Genomic DNA, 19745 nt, shown 5'->3' on the forward strand with positions numbered 1-19745 from the left:
TAGGAACTCTCCAACCACAAGGGATGAACTCGGGTTTCACCAGTTTCCTCATTTCCCCTCCCCCCACCTTGTCTCAGTCAAATCCATCGAATTCAGCACCGCCTTCCTAACCTGCAATCTTCTTCCCGACCTCTCCGCCCCCACCCCAGTCTGACCTATCACCCTCACCTTGACCTCTTTCCACCTATCACATTTCCGACGCCCCTCCCCCAAGTCCCTCCTCCCTATCTTTTATCTTAGCCTGCTTGAACACTTTCCTCATTCCTGAAGAAGGGCTAATGCCCGAAACGTCGATTCTCCTGTTCCCCTGATTACAAAAATGGACAAACTTGATTCGCTGTCTGCACACTACAAAAGCTAAATTAATATTTTTAATTGCATGAAAACAATTAGACAAAATTTTAAACATTTTGTAAAACTTTATGATACACATCCCTCCACTCATTGAGCTGTTCTAACAATTAAGGTGCTGGCAAGATAGACTGAATGGTATCCTTCTATGCTGTCAATTTAAAGACTTCTACTTTTCTCTCTGCGTGTGCAGAATGTTATGATTTGGTACTATTTTATGGCTGTCTATTGTCATCTAATATTTCATCCAGTTGACATTCTTCGTGTGTGAACCTAGAAATTGTGTGATGTAAGATGTTCAGATTTGGGGTCATAGCTGAATCAAATCTTGCATTCCCAGAAAGCAACAAAAAGGTAGCAATTTGCACAGGAACCTAGTTAACCTTCCCATTTCTTGTTCAGGCATGCTGAGGCCAAATAATAGTTAATGATCAGGCATGCTGAGGCCAAATAATAGTTAATGATTCCTGAAGAAGGGCTTATGCCCGAAACGTCGATTCTCCTGTTCCCTGGATGCTGCCTGACCTGCTGAGCTTTTACAGCAACACATTTTCAGCTCTGATCTCAAGCATCTGCAGACCTCACTTTCTCCTCAATAGTTAATGATCCACTGTTGTTGCTGTTGAGGTTAGCTATTGGATCCACCCGCTACACTAATACAAAATGCAGTATATACTGGAAATCGGAAATGAAAGAAAATGGTGGAAATGGTCAGCAGGTCAGACAAATTTCATTTCCCAATTTCTAACATCTGCAGTTTTGCTTTTGTACCTCATCTGCATGGTTCTGTATCATGCTGTGCATTTAGTCTATTGGAGAATGTTAACAATAACTTTCACTCTATACTGTGTTATGGATGAGGCCATACCACTCAAAACATTCTTAAGCAGGCAGCCCAGATCATAACTTTGCAGTTTGTTTCGGCAAGTGTACAGTGAAAATTATTCGCAGTAAGTTAGCCAGGTTGACCTTGAGGTTTTAAAACAGAATAAATTTATTCACAAGTTACACAATGAAACATAAAGAACATAATATAGAACCTCTCCAGAACTCAATCGATCCATATTAGGTTTAAATATGCTGTTTTGAATATACACAACAGTCCAAATAAGCAAACCTCTTAAACATAGTAAAAATGAAACAAAGGCTTACAAGTTAGAAGGAGAGAGAGTTTAGCAGCCTGTTTCCAAACAGCCCACAACTCAAACTTCAGTTTCTAAGACTGACCACTCCCCTTTAATTATACAGGTCACTTCTAAAACATGACCAATTTGGTCTGAAGTCTCATCTGATTCCATATAAACAGAAGGCCTCTCAATAAACTCCTTCACCTTTGTACCAAACCAGTCTAAACAGAATCTGAGTGGTTTACGCCCCCTCTGAAAAAAAAGGATACAGTAGCCTTGAGAAAAAGAATAGCTTTTAGGAAAAAAAAGGACCAGCTTTGTGATAACAGTTTTGAAATGTTACTACTGCAAATCATCGCAGATTGTTTTGCCTTCAAATATCTTCTGACTGAAATATTTTTAAAATAGGAGGACGTAGCAGGGATGGTGCACCAATCATCACTTTTCCAGAACACTCTGCCTTTGGGGACCTTTCTGATGAAGAGTTTCTGAATGTTGTTACGTATTTGACTAGCATTCCAAGGTGAGTTACACTGTTGTCTCTTGTGGTTGCTATAAGTAATATCAGCACCCTTCACTTTTTATACCATTTTTAATCATTGTAAATAGTCAATATATTCTTCATACATAACTTAAACCATAACACATTTATTTTCTTGCTATAGTACTTTGTAGTAGAGGATCAGGTCTCACAATTTATAATTCATACCAAAGGAAGATTGACAAAATACACAATGTATTACATTTTTTAAAAACAATTGCAAAAGAATTATGAATATTTTGTCATTTTTCATGTGCATTTTTATGGCAATTCCACTGCCAAAACATGTAACACAATGAAACATACTTAAATTATATTTCTTATTTCTACCGGTTTTGCTCATTTTCTTTTATTAAAATTCATATTAAAACTTTATTAAACATGCAATAATTTTGGAGTGGAGAAAGACACATTATTCAAATACAGGAACTTCTTTACAAAACTAAATAAGGTGCTGGGAGATGCAAGTCTGAGGCACTGCAAAGCAACAGCTGTTATGAGGACATTACAATGTGAGAATTTTAAGTAGAATTTTTTCTTTATAAATGCTATTAGATTGACCTTGTCATTATTAATGTGGATATAGGTACTTTCAGTGGAAACAGCTGTTACAAACATATGAGAAAATGTGCTAGTAGTTTTGGAGATAAGGGTTACACACTGGTCCATTGGGCCTAGATATTCATCTGCAAGTTCAAATGGTTGCCAAAACATTGAGTTTCTGATGTGAAGGCAGGTCACATTAGAATTCAGGGCAGGCAATCCTGGTCTGAGAAGTTGAGGATGCCAAGTGTGGAAGGAAGGCCTGCCTCAGACCTCAAGCACTATTGTGAATTTTCAGGAAACAAAAATCCTTCCAGCCTTAACCCCTCACATTCCCCACCCCCAACCCTCACACTCCTGTCACGTCCTCTTCATGTCAACCCATATTTCCTCATGCCCTGTGAGCATCACAAAGTCCTGTAAATCCTCCATGCCAATCTATACCCTGTATCCACTTCTTTGGATCTTTATAGACCTGATGGCAGCTTATTGGCAACTTCAGCCAACCAATGCACCCCACAATTACCCTTTCCAACTGTGCCAACTCACTTGATATGTGCAGACGTCAGGACCCATGGTGAGGTAAGACAAGCTAAATTTCTTCACTATATTGAAAAACATCCTTGTGCATAAATATTCCTTTACTACATTTATAATCCTTCAAATACATATTGCCTTATAACAACAAATATTTCATTTAGATTTACAATATTGTATAACAACAGGCATTGGAATTGCATACCATTAATCATTCTAAAGGGCAATATACTCTATAGTGGACAATGAACCCTCTAAATCTCACACCCCACTTCCACAAAGGATATTGTGTGAAGATATCTAAAGGGGTAACCTTGCTTCTCCAAAGGTGTACAATGGCTATTCAAAGAAATGCAGAAAGTCCAGACTTACTCTTAACAGTTTCACTCTGCACACTTGGATTTCAGATTCCACGTTTACTGAAACCCAGTGTTAGTAGGGGCAGCTGCAATTTAATTAACCAGCTACCTCCATGAATCACCCTGGTGCAAATCCTAACCCAACACTACAAAAATGGGAAGTGCCTAATGCAGGGGCAGGATTTGTGCTTCAGTGCTCATCCACTAGTTTCATCATGAGAGAAAATATTAATAAATAATACAATCTTTTATCAGATTGAACCTCTCCGTCTCCTTATAATTTATAATTGAGTTTTGGAGGAAAGAGAATTAACTAAAGTTAATTAACTAAAGTTAACTCTCATTGATGATATGTAAATCATGGTAATTATGATCAGCACTGCAACTTTTGCATAACATATTAATTTTAAATATACAAGTGAACAGTGAATACTGTATATGCTCAAGAAAAAGTCCACCCCCTATTCTTGGCCAAAAAAACCTGGAATTTTCCATATACAGTCGGTTCTGCTATAGCGTAGAAGTTCTATTCTCGTGCAATCCCATGTTATAAGAAAATTGCATAATAGCAGTACCATTTAAACTAATGGGACCAGAATCGTGTTATAACCAACACATGCTTTAAAAGTTCGTGCTTCAGAAACAGTGTCCCCAATTTATTAATCACGTTGCATTAAATTCATATTAACTAAACGCACGTTGTAGCAAAACAACCTGTATCTCATGTAAAAGTCTACCTTAGTTCTTCATAGATAACAGATCAACATTTTGAGTCAAGGTATTATTTTGTACATAAATGTTATGATGAGGATGTGAATTTTTTCATGCTGTTGTTTAGATGTACAATTCATACCAATTTGGCATGAAAGTTAGATACATCAGGTCAGTCAGGTGACAACCTCCCTTTGTGTCCAGCTCAGTCGAGCTCAGTTCCCCTGTAGCAATCGTGGAATACAGTCATGTTACCATAATTTGTTGTGTTTTTTTAATTTATTCATTTAGATTTCAGTTGGGTTTCTGCTAATGATATGGTATTTTGGACTGAAACATGAATTTCAGCTCCTCAAAAGTAGTATTGATGTAATAATCAATCTAAAAAATCTAACTTTAAAAAAATAGTCTGAAAAATTCAACTTTTACACGAGTATATATGGTATTTAAAAGTTATTTTATGTGCTTAGTTTCCAAACTTTACATGAGAGTGTGGTGTTCCATAAAAGAGGACAGTATTTGTAGTGATTCACAATAGCAGACACTAAAGTTCAAGTGCTGTCATTGTGGCAGTATGATAATAAGACATTATCAACATCACTTGAAGTGACGTTAAAGATAACAATAAATATTCCTTTGTAAAACAGAAATTGAACTGTCCTTAATTTTTGGATTTGTTTCAGCTAACTGTCATAGCTCATTAAATTAAACATTAGGATTTTTATAACAGAATGAGTATGACACACTCTTATTACAGTTGTACATTCTAATTGACTACCCAGCGTAATTCATCCCTGTAAACAGGAAATATCATCAGTGTTTCAGATAACAAGGTTTCTTTTATTAATTATTTATTAGGTTATTGCTAATAGGAAGTAGACGTGCAAGGCATTGACGTATCTGACTGTGATTGGTGAAATAAATTAGGTAGTAGTGAACTTGGGAGTAGATGCCACAATATGATAAAGATCTAAGTGCTGGTTCTCCTCCATACTATATTACACATCATGGAATGTGGTTAGTCTTTCACTGGACCTCCTCCAGAGCTAGGTACAAATGCATGTATTGCATTGCTTTGGATAAATGCGATTTGATATATTTACTTTCATGAGGGGAACTACCAGCACAAATGGGTTTGAACTGAGTGGCTTGTTCCCAAGATATAATTTACATGTATGCATTTATCATAAAATAAAACTGGGAAAGATCACAGATGCACTGATGGTTTTACAGAACCTTGAAATTTCTATGAAAGAAACATTCAGTGGAAGGGGAAGCCTTCAGATGAATCGGAATTTTATAACTGTCAATATAACAAGCATTTGTACCTAGCTCTGGAGGAGGTCTAGTGAAAGACTAACCACATTCCATTATGTGTAATATAGTATGGAGGAGAACCAGCACTTAGATTTTTATCATATTGTGGCATCTACTCCCAATATAACAAGCAATGCTGTAGAATAGGTATTAGTGCAATGCAATCTTTTGCACTTCACCAATACCATATATGTAATATAACAAAAGCTGTCATCAACATGATGGGCTTGAAGGAGGAGATGATCCCCTGTTGTACTGATGCAACCTTTTGATTTTAAGGTTTAAAATGAAAAACAGGCTGCTCAATGTAATGACTGTCAATTTCCATTGATAAGAAACAGCTGACTGTCAGTTGTATTCTAGTCTGTATTCTGGACTTTGTTTGAGCATCAGAAATTGTGTGGACAATTGCACACTGATTAATGATAGTCTGTGTGAGCTTTTCATACTAATAGCTAGAACTTTATTTTCCCATTCAACAGCAGTGAGAGTGATCTCTCTATCAGGATATTTCTACTCATGCTGCTGCTTAAAATACATAATATGCTACAGAAGGGACTTGTCAGAATCTATAAGGAAAGAAAAGGAGCCTTAAGATTCTCCTCAGATCTGAATGGTAAATAATCCCTTTTGGAAGTTAGATGAGAGAGAAATATTATGAAATGGAAATGGAGAGGACAGATCACAAACCTAGGGGGAATATTAACAAATGACAAGTACTGCATGGTTGATATAGTCACTAATGGAAAGAAAGTGTAACTTAATGACATCATTCATAACTGACAACAAAAGTCACGTCTCAATTGAACTTTTGATAGCAACTTAATTGCCCTCCTAAGTTCTCCCCATTTAATTATCTATTTTAATCACATTTTTATCAGGAAATGGTGGCATGCAACTAGAAGTTTTATAATTCTAATGATGCTTATAAAACAACTATTTTTTAAACAAATGTAAAGAAAATAAAATATAAAAGGCTTGCAAAAAAAGAAAAGTTGCATTCATTATACTTGTATACACTCCACTCCTCATTTTCAAAATATTTATTGGTGATATTAAATTTCAATTTAATCAATTATATTACCTAAAACAACCAATTCATATTCTTTAAGATCACAGAGAAATAATTATAATCTGTACACCAATTAGGTCATCTTTGGATATGCTATAAAATTGTATTTCTTTTAGTGCAAACACTTGTTTCTGTTTTATTACAGTCTGGATGCTGCCAGTATTGGATTTATCATAATTATTGACAGGCGCCGAGACAAATGGAGTTCAGTCAAAGCATCTTTAATGCGCATTGCAGTGAGTAGAATTAAAGTTCTTTGGTTGCTGTAATTGAATTTATTCTGAGAAGTATGGTTCCTTTTTATGGCATTTCCCAGAAACAAGACATCTTTTGTAAAGTAATTAACTGTATCTAAAATGGAAAATGTATTTTTATTAGTACTTAAAGTTGAGATATTTCAGAGGAACATTGGAGCAAGAGTAGATCATTCACCCATCAAGCCTACTCCGCCATTCATTGAGATCACGGCTGTTTATCTAGCTGAGCAACAGTTTCTGATGCCATCCACATAACCCTTGATGTCATTAAGGGTTATTAACTGACCTCCCATATCTTGGTGGGGTAGAGATTTAATGATAAACCTTTGTTTTTGTAATTTTTAAATCAACCTGTTCAGAAACATTTTTATTTCCCTCTGGAGCAATTGGGACTTCTGGACCTGAGGTAAGTGCACTACGACAGCTTCTTAAAAGATATACAAATAGCATAATACAGCAATCAAATAGCTTATACAATCATATAAGGTGAAAATGAAAAGATATCATGTAAACATTTGGACTTATTATATTGTAATTGGTATCAATGATTTCTGTCAAACAACTAAAGTCCAATGTAAGACAACCTTGGGGACATGTTATAAAAGGTTAATTATCCAAAGTGTCCAATGTAATCAACTTTGAGGTTAGAGAATAAAACTTAGAAGATATGGAGTGGAGATACTTGAAAGCTTTAATAAAGCTCCATTTTAAATTTGCAGCGTAGCTTATTATTCATTGCTTCTATTTTAGGGAACGAAATGACTTGATTATTTGAATGGTACATAATTCACAGTTAGGTAAAATGAAATATGAAGCAATAATTTAATTAAGACCATAAGATATGTGAGTAAAACCAGGCCATTCAGTCCTCTACCATTCAATGAGATTATGGTGATTCGATGATTATGAACTTCACTTTTCTACCTTTTCCCCATATTCCTTGATTCCTTTACTGATTAATAATCTTGAATGTATTTAACAACCCAGCCTCCACAGCCCTCTATGATAAAGAATTCCTCAGATTCAGTACTCAGAGATTAAAATCCTCCTCATCGCTGTGTGTGACCCATAACAGATAGTGCCTTGACTGTCCCATAATGGGAAACAAACTTTCCTCATTTACTCTGTCAAGCCCTAAAAGAGACTTGTATGTTTCAATAAGGCTGCCCTCTCATTTTTCTAACTCCAGTGAATGCAGGCCCAACTGCTCAAACTCTCCTCATAAGACAGTCTCTCCATATCCAGAATCATACCAGTGAACTTTCTCTGGACTGCCTCCACTCCCTGTGTATCTTCCCTTAAATAAGTGGCCCAACTCTTTGAGCTAAAAGGATTAAAGAGCATGTGGAGAAAATTGAATTACAGTACTGAGTAATACAATGAGCCATGATCATATTGAATAATGGAGCAGGCTAAAAGGGTCCGATGGCCTACTCCTGCTCCTATTTTCTTTGTTTCTATATTTCTAAACTGTTCACAATATTCCTGCTGTGGTCTACCTACACTAATATAGTTTAAGCAAGTTTGTTTTAATGTTCAATTCCATTTGGTATAAAGGTCAGCATTTTATTTGCTTTCTCTATTACATCCTGAGCTAGTATGTGCTGCAGATGTTTACACACTTTCTTCATTAAATAATATTCAGTTTCTTTATTCCGCCTGCCAAAATGCATAACCTAATGTGTTCCTACAGTATATTCCATCTGCCAGTTTTTGGCCACTAATTTAAACTGTCCATACCTCTCTGCAAACCCTTTGTTTCATTTCACCTTCTGCATATTTTTGTGTCATCTGCAGACTTGGCTGTAGAACATTGACTTTTCTCATCCAAGTTATTAATTGATATTGTAAATAATTGTACCGCCAGCACGGACTCCTGTGGCATTCCACTAGTTGCAGTTTTCCATTCTGAAAATGTCCCCTTTATATAACTCTGTCTTCAATTAATTAGTCAATCTTCTATCTGTGTTAATATACTATCTGCAACACAATGGGCTTATTTCTTACTAATTCCCAAATGTGTGGTATCTTATCAAATTTTACACTCACTGCTTCCCCTTCATTAACCTTGCTGTATACCTTCTCAAGGAATTCTAATAAATATGTCAGACATTATTTCCCCTTTGTAATGTCATGTTGACTCTGCTTGATCATATTATATATTTCCAAATACTCTGCTATGACATTCTTTAGAGGTTCTAACATTCTCCCAATGATGGATATCAAGCTAACTAACCTACACTTACATTATATGTCTCCTTCCCTTTTCAAATGAAGTTGTTATGTTGGCAGTTTTAAAATCATCATCACATGAATCCCTACAGTGTAGAAGCAGGCCATTTGACCCTTCGAGCCCTCACTGATCCTCCAAAGAGATCCCACCCAGACCCACCCTATATCTGCATTTCTCATAGCTAGGGGAGAAAGTGAGGTCTGCAGATGCTGGAGATCAAAGTTGAAACTTTATTGCTGGAACAGCACAGCAGGTCAGGCAGCATCCAGGGAACAGGAGATTCGACGTTTCGGGCACAGGCCATTTCTCATAGCTAACCATGTAGCCTACACATCACTGGACAATTTAGGATGGCCAATCCAGCTAACCTGTACATCTTTGTACTGTGGAAGGAAACCGGAGCACCCAGCAGAAACCCACGCAGACACAAGGAGAATGTGCAAACTCCACATATACACAGTCACCCGTGCTGGAATTGAACCCGGGTTCCTGGTGCTGTGAGGCATGCCATCCCAATCCTTTAGGAATTTTCCAGAATCTAAGGATTTTTGGAAGATGGATTGTTGTAGTGCAATGACTGTGTCCCTATCTCTGGGCCAGCCTGATTCAGAGGTGTGTCATCTCACTCCTGAGTGGATTGATTAGAAAATATCCATAGCCAGTGCATCCACTATCTCTGTAGCTGCTTCCTTGAATATCTCAGGATGCATAACATCAAACCCAGGGGAGACATAATATTCTTTCACTCCATTTGCTTCCTGAGTACTTTTTCCCTGTTGATGGTTGCTGCATTTATTTCCTCTCCTTTTGCCTCTTGATTATTCAGTATTTTTGGAATGCTTTTCATGTCTTCTGCTGGGAAAAATGATGAAAGCATTTATTCAACTCCTCTGCCTTTCCCTGTTCCCTATTATTATTTCCCTAGTCTCATTCCCATGCGTATATGTATGATAGCATAATTCTTGTTTATTATAGTGACAGTAATAAGGATGTCATCTACACACAGTAGTAAATTCCTGAAGCTAATATATGTTTAAATTTCCAATCAATACATTAGCAGTGACATTTGTTTCAGATATTAATTTCTGTAAATGGATTTAAAAAGCATAGTTTTTTAATATATACAGTTTTTAAAGAAAGGCTATTGATACAATTAAAACCTATCATAAATGGATTTCAACCTGTTGTGATTTAGAGACAGACCTAATACTAAGGAGCTACCATAGTATTTTATGTCCCTGTTGTGACTGTTGTTATTTCTACTGAATCGTCTAATTCATCATAATTAAAAGGTTAGCACTATGTTTTATAATAAACTCTGCAATTAAGGCAGTAATTTTAACTCTCTGTTGGAGACAGGCTAGGAGGTGCAAAAGTTGGGGAAATGGCATCAGGAGGGAAAGCCAACATATTCCTGTTGCTAAGGATATTTCCAGTGTTACGAGCAGCAAGACTTCAACCACTAGCCAACAAGAAACTGACGGTCTATTGATACAATTAATTGATTTATGATTTATTGGCAGTCACTTTCGAAGGCTGCCAGTGTTTTGTGAGCATGGAACAGCTGCTTAATGAGTGATGACTCCAGCAGCTATGTAGTGCCTTCCCAGCCTAATGGGGCCTGCCTTTCATGAAGCTTTAAGACTGGCGGAGAGGCCTCACTATTGTAAAGCTAGTCACTGTGGACCTGCCACTGGAGTGTTCACTCCTCCAACCATCAGGGCCTGTCTGGCTGATGCTAGAAGTTTACAGTTTTTTATACTGGCCATATGATCGTACCTATGGAGGCATTCTCTCTTACCCAGTGCAATCTCAGCAACAACTACCTCTACCCCTGGTTTGGTCAGTCCGTAGAACTGCCAGGTCTTTGATTGAGCCTTTAGCTCATTGAGGCACACTGTCGTCCTTAATGGGAATGCATTCCTGGCTGCAGTCTCCTTGCTGCCACTCACTTTTCCCTTTTACATTCAGCCTTGAGACCCACATTGCATGCCAGTCCTGGGACTCTCAAAAGCCAATAAAATCTTTACCTCAGGATACTTTAATAGATAGTGCACCACATGATCCCTGTAATATTAAATGTAAAAAGGACCATATGAACTGAATGTTTTCATTCATGAATTCTTCCTTTAAAATGAACAAGAAGAAAAAGTGTACTTCTGAATGTAACCCTTAATTTATATGAATGCAAATCTTTTATTCTAATTGTGAACCAAACTGTAAAATAAATTAAAATCAGTGTTTCATTCGCAGCTATAACTGTGAACTGAAAACCTAAACCATTTTTGGCTAATTATACATATTAGTGAAATAAATGTAGAGCTCCCACCTCTCTTGTGTTTTACAGCAAAACCAACAGTAACAAAAATAAGTGTAAACTTGTTGCTCTGTGAATTTTAACTCATCTTCTTCAAGCTTGATTACTTTTCAATTTATGATGTTGAGAGCATTACTACAAAAACAAAAATGTTTATAGAGTCATAGAGATGTACAGCATGGAAACAGACCCTTCAGTCCAACGCGTCCATGCCGACCAGACATGCCAACCCAATTTTGTCCCACCTGCCAGCACCCAGCCCATATCCCTCCAAACCTTTCCTATTCATATTCCCATCCAGAACCAAATGTTGCAATTGTACCAGCCTCCACCACTTCCTCTGGCAGCTTATTCCATACACGTACTATCCTCTGTGAAAAAGTAGGTCTCTTTTATATCTTTCCCCTCTCACCCGAAACCTATGTCTTCTAGTTCTGGACTCCCCAACACCAGCGAAAAGATTTTGTCTATTTACCCTATCCGTGGCCCTCAAATTTTGTAAACCTCTACAAGGTCACCCTTCAGCCTCCGATGCTCCAGGGAAAACAGCCCCAGCGTGTTCAGCCTCTCCCTGCAGATCAAATGCTCCAACCCTGGCAACATCCTTGTAAATCTTTTCTGAACCCTTTCAAGTTTCACAACACCTTTCCTATAGGAAGGAGACCAGAATTGCACACAATATTCCAACAGTGGCCTAATCAATGTCCTGTACAGCCGCAATATGACCTCCCAACTCCTGTACTCAATACTCTGACCAATAAAGAAAGCATACCAAACTCCTTTTTCACTATCATATGTACCTGCAACTCCACTTTCAAGGAGCTATGAACCTGCACTCCAAGGTCTCTTTGTTCAGCAACACTTCCTAGGACCTTACCATTAAGTGTATAAGTCCTGCCAAGATTTGCTTTCCCAAAATGCAGCACCTCACGTTTATCTGAATTAAACTCCATCTGCCACTTCTCAGCCCATTGGTTCATCTGGTCAAGATCCTGTTGTAATCTGAGGTAACCCTCTTCGCTGTCCACTATGCCACCAATTTTGGTGTCATCTACAAATTTACTAACTGTACCTCTTATGCTTGCTTCCAAATCATTTGTGTAAATGACAAAAAGTAGAGGACACAGCACCGATCCTTGTGATACTCCACTGGTCACAGGCCTCCAGTCTGAAAAACAATCCTCCACCACCACTCTGTCTTCCACCTTTGTGTCAGTTTTGTATCCAGATGGCTACTTCTCCCTGTATCCAGTGAGATCTAACCTGGCTAATCAGTCTCCTATGGGGAACTTTGTCGAACGCCTTACTGAAGTCCATATAGATCACATCTACCGCTCTGCCCTTATCAATCCTCTTTGTTACTTCTTCAAAAATCTCAATCAACTTTGTGAGACATGATTTCCCACGCACAAAGTCATGTTGACTATCCCTAATCAGTCCTTGCCTTTCCAAATACATGTACATCCTGTCCCTCAGTATTCCCTCCAACAACCTGCCCACCACCAACGTCAGGCTCACTGGTCTGTAGTTCCCTGGCTTGTCCTTACTACTCTTCTTAAAACAGTGGCACCAAGTTAGTCAACCTCCAGTCTTCCGGCACTTCACCTGTGACTATCGATGATACAAATATCTCATATAATGAATCTTAGTCATAATTATTTTAAAAATAAATTAATGATAAAACTTTCTGAAGGGAGTGAAAATGTATGTTTGTTGGCATTGTTAACAAGTAAGCTTCATTTTTCTATTTGTGAAGGTAAACAGTGTTACTCAATGCTTTTCCAGCTCTCTTAAGAAGAGATAAGTGTTGACTGCTTGGCACACTTCTGAGCTTGTCTTGGTTGATGCATTGTGAGATCTGTCGTGCAGGTCAGAAGCCCTTGCAGGTTTTCATGTCTTAGTAGCTTGTAGGGAAGACAGCACAGACAATTCAAATACTTAGGGGCAGCATTAAAATTGAAAATTATATATTTCTTCTTTTGTTGTCCTCTCCTGTGTTTTACCACAGTGTCTCTTTTCTCAATATTTGTTTTCATATGTTCCTCACTGATTCAGCAAAGTAAAGCAAAGCAGGGGACAATAATGGTAGGGTCAATAGACAATAGGTGCAGGAGTAGGCCATTCTGCCCTTCGAGCCAGCACCACCATTCATTATGATCATGGCTGATCATCCTCAGTCAGTATCCTGTTCCTGCCTTCTCCTCATAACCCTTGATTCCACTATCCTTAAGACCTCTATCCAACTCTTTCTTGAAAGATCCCTGCGGCACACCACTGTTCACCGACTGGGTCCTGGGGAGTGTTGCTGATAAAGAAACTTTGGGGTGCAGGTTCATACTTTGAAGGTGGAGTCTCAGGTAGACAGGGTAGTGAAGAAGGCATTTGCTATGCTTGTCTTTCTTGGTCAGTTTATTGAGTATAAAAGTTGGAATGTCATAATCTGGCTGTATAGGACATTGGTTAGGCCGCTTTTGGAATACTGAGTTCAATTCGGATCTATCTGTTAAAGTTGAAAGGGTTCAGAAAATATTTACAAGGATGTTGCTAGGGTTGGAGAGTTTGAGTTGTAGAGAGAGGCTGAATAGACTGGGGCTATTTTCTCTGGACCATTGGAGGCTGAGGGTGTGACCTTATAGAGGTTTATAAAGTCATGAGGGGCATGGATAGAGTAAATAGTCAAGGTCTTTTTCCCAGGGTAGTAGAGTCCGAAACTAGAGGGCATAGGTTTAAGTTGAGAGAGGAAAGATTTAAAAGGAACAACCTTTTTCCTCAGAGCGTGGTGAGTGTATGGAATGATTTGCCAGAGGAAGTGGTGGAGGTTGGTACAATTACAACATTTAAAAAGCATCTGGATGGTACATGAATAGGAGATATTTAGAGGAATATGGGCCAAATGCTGGCAAATGGGACTAGATTCTGATCAGCATGGATGAGTTGGACCGAAGAGTCATTTCCATGCTGTACAATCCTATGATTCTATGTATATTACTAGGTAACAAAGTTAAGAGAGTGGTGCTGAAAAAGCACAGCAGGTCAGACAACATCTGAGGAGCAGGAAAATTGAAGTTTCGGGCATAAGCCCTTCGTCAGGAATGAGGCTTGTGGGCTGGGGACTGAGAGATAAATGGAAGGGTGTGGGGCTGAGGCGTTGGTAGCTGAAAATGCAATAGGTAGATGAAGGTGGGGGAGAAGGTGATAGGTCGGAGAAGAAGATGTAGTGGATAGATGGAAAAGATGCTGGACAGGTTAAGAGGGCAGTGCCAAGTTGGAGGCTTGGGATTGGGATAAGGTGGGGGATGAAAATTAGGAAACTGGTGAAATCCACATTAATTCTGTGAACTGCAGCCAGCTGGGACTGTATAGATTTTATTTGGTGATTCTGTAGTGCAGAAAGAGTGGAAGAACATTAAAGTTGTATTACTAAAAGAAAACTTGCATTTCAATGACATCTTTTAACATAAATGAATATTACATGATACACAATGGAGGAATATCTAAAATTGAATGTCAAATTAAAGATGGAGCTATGAGGAGAAGTAACCAAGAGCTTGCTTAAGAGATGCTTTTAAAGGAACCTCAAGGACAAGAAGAAAATGTAGAATTTTTGGGGGGGAAAGAATTTTAGATCATGAAGTCGAGACAGATCAGGATAAACCTGCCAAGTTTGGAACAAAATGTCAAAGGGTGGATAAGAAGCTTGTCCAAGGAATAAAGAGCTTGGAAAGTGGATACACATGAGGAAGCTACTAGTATAAAGAGGTACAAGGAAGTGAAAACATAAGAATAATAACTTTAAATTTAAGGTTGGGGAATGTAAAAGTATTATTAATAATGACAATGATAAGTGAGTTGGATTTGTTGTGGAATGGAATGTTTATGGAAATAAGACATTGGCAGACCAGCCATTGAGCATTGAAAAGTTAAGTCTTGTTGTGGCATAGGCATGCATGAAGATTTGAGTGGCAGATGAACTGAGGCAGGACAGTGCATGTTACAGAAATAAGAGGTAGGCTGTCTTGGGATAAGGAGATGTAAATGCAAGTCACTGCTGCTGTTTTATTGACAGAGAGAGAGTATTATTCATGTCTTTAGTCAAAGCCATTTTGCTCTTTTATGACAGGTAAAAAAAATGACCGAATGTTTAAAATAGAGAGCTTGGGAACAGTTGAGGGAAGATAACCCATTTAAGAATTTATGGAGCTTGAAATGTCTTACTTAAAGTATTTTCCTAAAAGCCAAAAATATAATGTTGGTAGACATATACATTATTTATCATAACTTAGGACTTTACATTGCATTATTTAGTAATCAATATTACCTGACAGATGAATAAAAGGCCAGTTTTGTGTGAATCTTTTATCTATGTTCAATTTATTTTCCCATTTCCCTTTGAGGTCTTCATTTTTTAAATTCTCTTTTATTTATCTTTGAGTTTCTCATCATCTTGCTTATTTAGGTTTTTATTTGTTAACAGTTTTCTTTTACTTTTCTCCACCTGCTTCTTTCTCTCCTCTGTAGTTTGTCTATTTTTTTCTTGATTTTCTTAGCTCTTTCCACAATTGATGAGACACAAGCAAAATATCTGGAAAACCATTGAGTAAGCAAAACACTTGAGCTACTAGCACCATTCAGATTTTTGTTGGCAGATCAGATGCAAATATATTCATCTAACATTGAACTGATCTACAAATCATTCTGTGAATGCTCCCCAAAACATCAATAAACCTAAAAATGATCACTGCTAGAAATTATTAGCTTCATATGGTTATGTCATGTTTGAATGAAAATCATGTTTGAAGACAAAAAAATTGAGTTATACTTCTAAGGAACAATCACATTTCTGTGTCCGAGAAATGCAAGTACAATGCACATTATTAGATAAGTAGGATTGAATTGTGTAATGTTTGGCTGTGTCAGTTTTGTTGAGTCACATGGAGGATTTCTTCCCTCAAGGGCCAGCAAACTTTATTGACATTCTGTTCCAAGTTTACCAGACCTGAAGGCACCCCTCTTGTCTGATTCTATCATCCAGTACACTTGGACAATTTTGCTACTGCCAGGATACCTTGGAATAGGCTCTTGTCTCTGTTGCGGGTGCCACCTTTAAAAGGTCATTGTGTATTCAGACAAGCACTGTCAGTATGTGTGGTGAAATTTGCCTAAGATATGACAGAGAAGGGGAAATTAGCACCTTGCTTTGTGGGCAGGGACCTGGAGATCCTGGTGGATGGGGTGACATAGAGGATAGATATTTTCTTCCCCACAACCAGCAGTAGAGGCCACCACTCCAGGTCTTGCCAATCTGGGCTGAGGTTGCCATCCAGATTGATGTGGCCTCAGCTGTATTGAAGAATACCCAACAGTGTAGAAAGAAGGTCATTAAGCTTCTCCACTCCATTGGGTAAGAGCCACCATCTCCTCTCTGCTATCTCATGCTCACTGTATTTCAGCAACTGCACGTTTCCCACATTGGCTCATGCTCTATCATTTTCACTGTTGCGATCAACAGTTTCCTTCACTGTCACTGACCTCTGGCATTGAGAGTGTGGTGCTAGAAGGGCTTATGCTTGAAACATCAATTCTTCTGCTCCTCGGATGCTGCGTGACCTGCTGTGCTTTTCCAGCACCACACGCTTGACTCTGATCTCCAGCATCTGCAGACCTCACTTTCCCCCACCTCTGATATCACCAAGCCTGAATGTCCTCTGTTCTGCCTACTCACTCACTCAGGAAAACTCACCACTTTTCCTGCAACAGTGTCAGTTCTAACAGTTAAGCCAGTCACTTTCATTTCACCCCGTCGCTACCTTACTCTCATTCCAGGAGCAATTAATCCATTGGTGCACAAAGAAGCAAGATGGGTGGTTCACTGCCCCATAGCTATTCCCTCACTGCTATGAGGGGAGGATCCTGATCCTGATTGCCCTTTGTGGCTGACTGACCAAACCCAAGTCTGTTGATGATTTCAGAGGCTAGCTCTTGACTTACTGTGTGGTGACCCACTGCTTGAAGACTGTCTCCCTAGACTTGGTTAAGGATTGCTGACACTCATGGCAAGCTTCCTGGCGTTGTGTCTATTGTAAACATTAAGAAATGTCAGAAGTAATTTGAGTCTGGTATCTCTGGTTGGGAGGCAAAGAATAAACATGTAAGGCGGAATGCTGTGAATATCCAAGTAGGTTCAAATTAAGTGGGTGCTGAGAAAGGCCCTGGATGTTCAAGGTGAAAACAGTGACTATTTCTGACTGAAAACTTGCAAGTTGTGTATATTTGCATTCATTAGCTGCTGCCAGCCTTGCTCACGGGAAAATGTCAGATTTGGAGAAAGAATTGGTCATCTAATGTACTGATATTCAAAAAAATCACAATCAAGGAAAGTACCAGAACTCCCCAGCTTGGAAAGATGGAACTGGCTGATACATTTGCATTGTATCAGGAAGGACTATGAAATCTATAATAATTAAAGAACAGCTGGAAGAGATCCATGGGATGTGTGAATATGCTGTGTTTGTACTAGCTTTGATATTCCATTTGGAAGGAAAACTTCAAGAGACTCTTGAGCTCTTTCAGACCTGTGCAATCCTAAATCCTCAGAATGTGGAAAACCTGAAACAGGTGGCTCCATCGCTGTTTCTGCTTGGGAAGCACAAAGCAACAATCAAAGTTTACAGTGAAGCTGCAAAATTGAATGAAAAGGATTTGGAGATCAGCCACAATCTCGGTGTCTGCTTGAACTTGAAGAATTTTGAGAAGGCTAAGGAATATCTGAACTGTGCTTTACAAACCAGCCGTCATGATCTGACTTTCATGGTGGTTGGATAGCTAAACTTAAATGGAGAGAAATACCCAAAATGCAATTGAAACATATAAGAAGGCAGTGGAATTTTCTCCTGAAAATGCTGAGCTTCTGCTTACATTTGATTTAGTGTACCTGCAGCTTATAATGTATCAGAAAGCTTTTGAACATCTAACAAATGCACTTACCTATTACCCCAGTAATTACAAGGCCATCCTGGCTGCAGACAGTATGATGTTGCTCTGAATGGGTACAGAATAGCAGCGCATGCTGTTCCAGAAAGCCTACCCCTGTGGAACAACTTTGGAATATGTTTCTTTGGCAAGAAGAAATATGTGGCAACTATCAGCTGTTTGAAGTGAGCCAACTACCTGGCTCTCTTTGATGGGAAGATTCTCTATAATCTGGGTTTGGTGCACTTGACAATGCAGCAATATGTGTCAGCATTCCACTTCCTGAGTGCTGCCAACAACATAAAGCCAAGAATAGTCAGGTTGTACATGCAGCTGGCTGTGATGTTAACAAACCTGGCAGATCCTGACAATGCAAAGAGAGCCTACAACCAAGCAGTGAGATTGGAGTAGTCAAACCCACTGGTGAACTTAAACTATTCCATTTTACTCAATCAAGGGGACAAAAAGGGAGTCCTTCACTAATATCAGGAAATGGAGAAGAAGATCAATAAACTGAAAGCCAGTAGCAACATGCCAGAGTTCAATCCAGAGCTGATAGACATGGCTCAGAAAATTGGAGCTGGTCTTCCAGTCGGGGAAAATCTGGTTTGGACAAAACCAGCAAAGGATTCCAAATCAAGAGAGCGTTCATCACCATCCAGTAAATCCACCACCAACCAACAACCCCTAGCCCAGGCTATGTCATCAGCTGCAGGGTATAGCAAAACAATGCAGGTCTGTGTAGGTGGATGCTCAATCTGAACACAGAAACCTCCATCATTACCCTTGGAATCAAAGTTCACTGTAAATTCAGGCATTGACAACATGAGAAAAAAGCGAGAACTGAGATAAACAAACAGGACGTGGATTTACTGTATTTGGGTTATTGCAGCCAGAGTAAGTTACTAAAATCAATAAAGTGCCAATTACCACTCTAAACTCAGCTGTCTAATGGATGCAGTCTGTGCAAGTATATGAAGTCATTGGAAACAATCATCTACTGCAGTGTCTCCAATGTTCAGGTCATCAGCAGGATTGGTTTGTGAAAAAACACATGCTGGAACTCTTAAAAAATACAGGTCATACAGGATTTGAAAAAGAAAGATTAGTTCTCATTGGGATAACCCATGAGAACCTGTTGCAGATGGACCAAGCTGGAATGGAAACCACAAGTTTTGGTCTGACTGGGGAAGGGTTGTCGAGGATGTTTGTTGCTCTGACCTCACTGTATGTTTTCTTTCTCAGATATTTAAGTATTGCCAGAGAAAGAGAGCCTTTTGATTCTCTTAGTCTTGCACTCATCAGGGTTATTCACAAGAAATACTAAAGTAGAGGAAAAGCAGTATTTATACTTCCGCTCCCTCGTCAGGCCCACACCCCCCAGCAACCCAACCTCCACTCCCGGCACCTT

General features: G+C 38.7%; 1 protein-coding gene and 1 pseudogene across 7 annotated transcripts in view; both read left to right on the forward strand.

Moving 5' to 3' along the window:
* mcf2l2 (MCF.2 cell line derived transforming sequence-like 2) overlaps positions 1–19745 on the forward strand; it is a 396698-nt gene that overhangs the window by 142786 nt on the left and 234167 nt on the right. For all 7 annotated transcript variants that reach the window (XM_043702332.1, XM_043702335.1, XM_043702330.1 and 4 more), the window contains exons 3-4: positions 1887–2001; positions 6704–6794. In XM_043702332.1, the coding sequence (XP_043558267.1) occupies positions 1887–2001; positions 6704–6794 (206 nt within the window). The remainder of the gene's footprint in view (positions 1–1886; positions 2002–6703; positions 6795–19745) is intronic.
* Positions 17725–19186, forward strand: LOC122556256 (annotated as a pseudogene).

This window comes from Chiloscyllium plagiosum, chromosome 13 (genome assembly GCF_004010195.1).
Source record: "Chiloscyllium plagiosum isolate BGI_BamShark_2017 chromosome 13, ASM401019v2, whole genome shotgun sequence".
Classification (NCBI taxonomy): Eukaryota; Metazoa; Chordata; class Chondrichthyes; order Orectolobiformes; family Hemiscylliidae; genus Chiloscyllium; species Chiloscyllium plagiosum.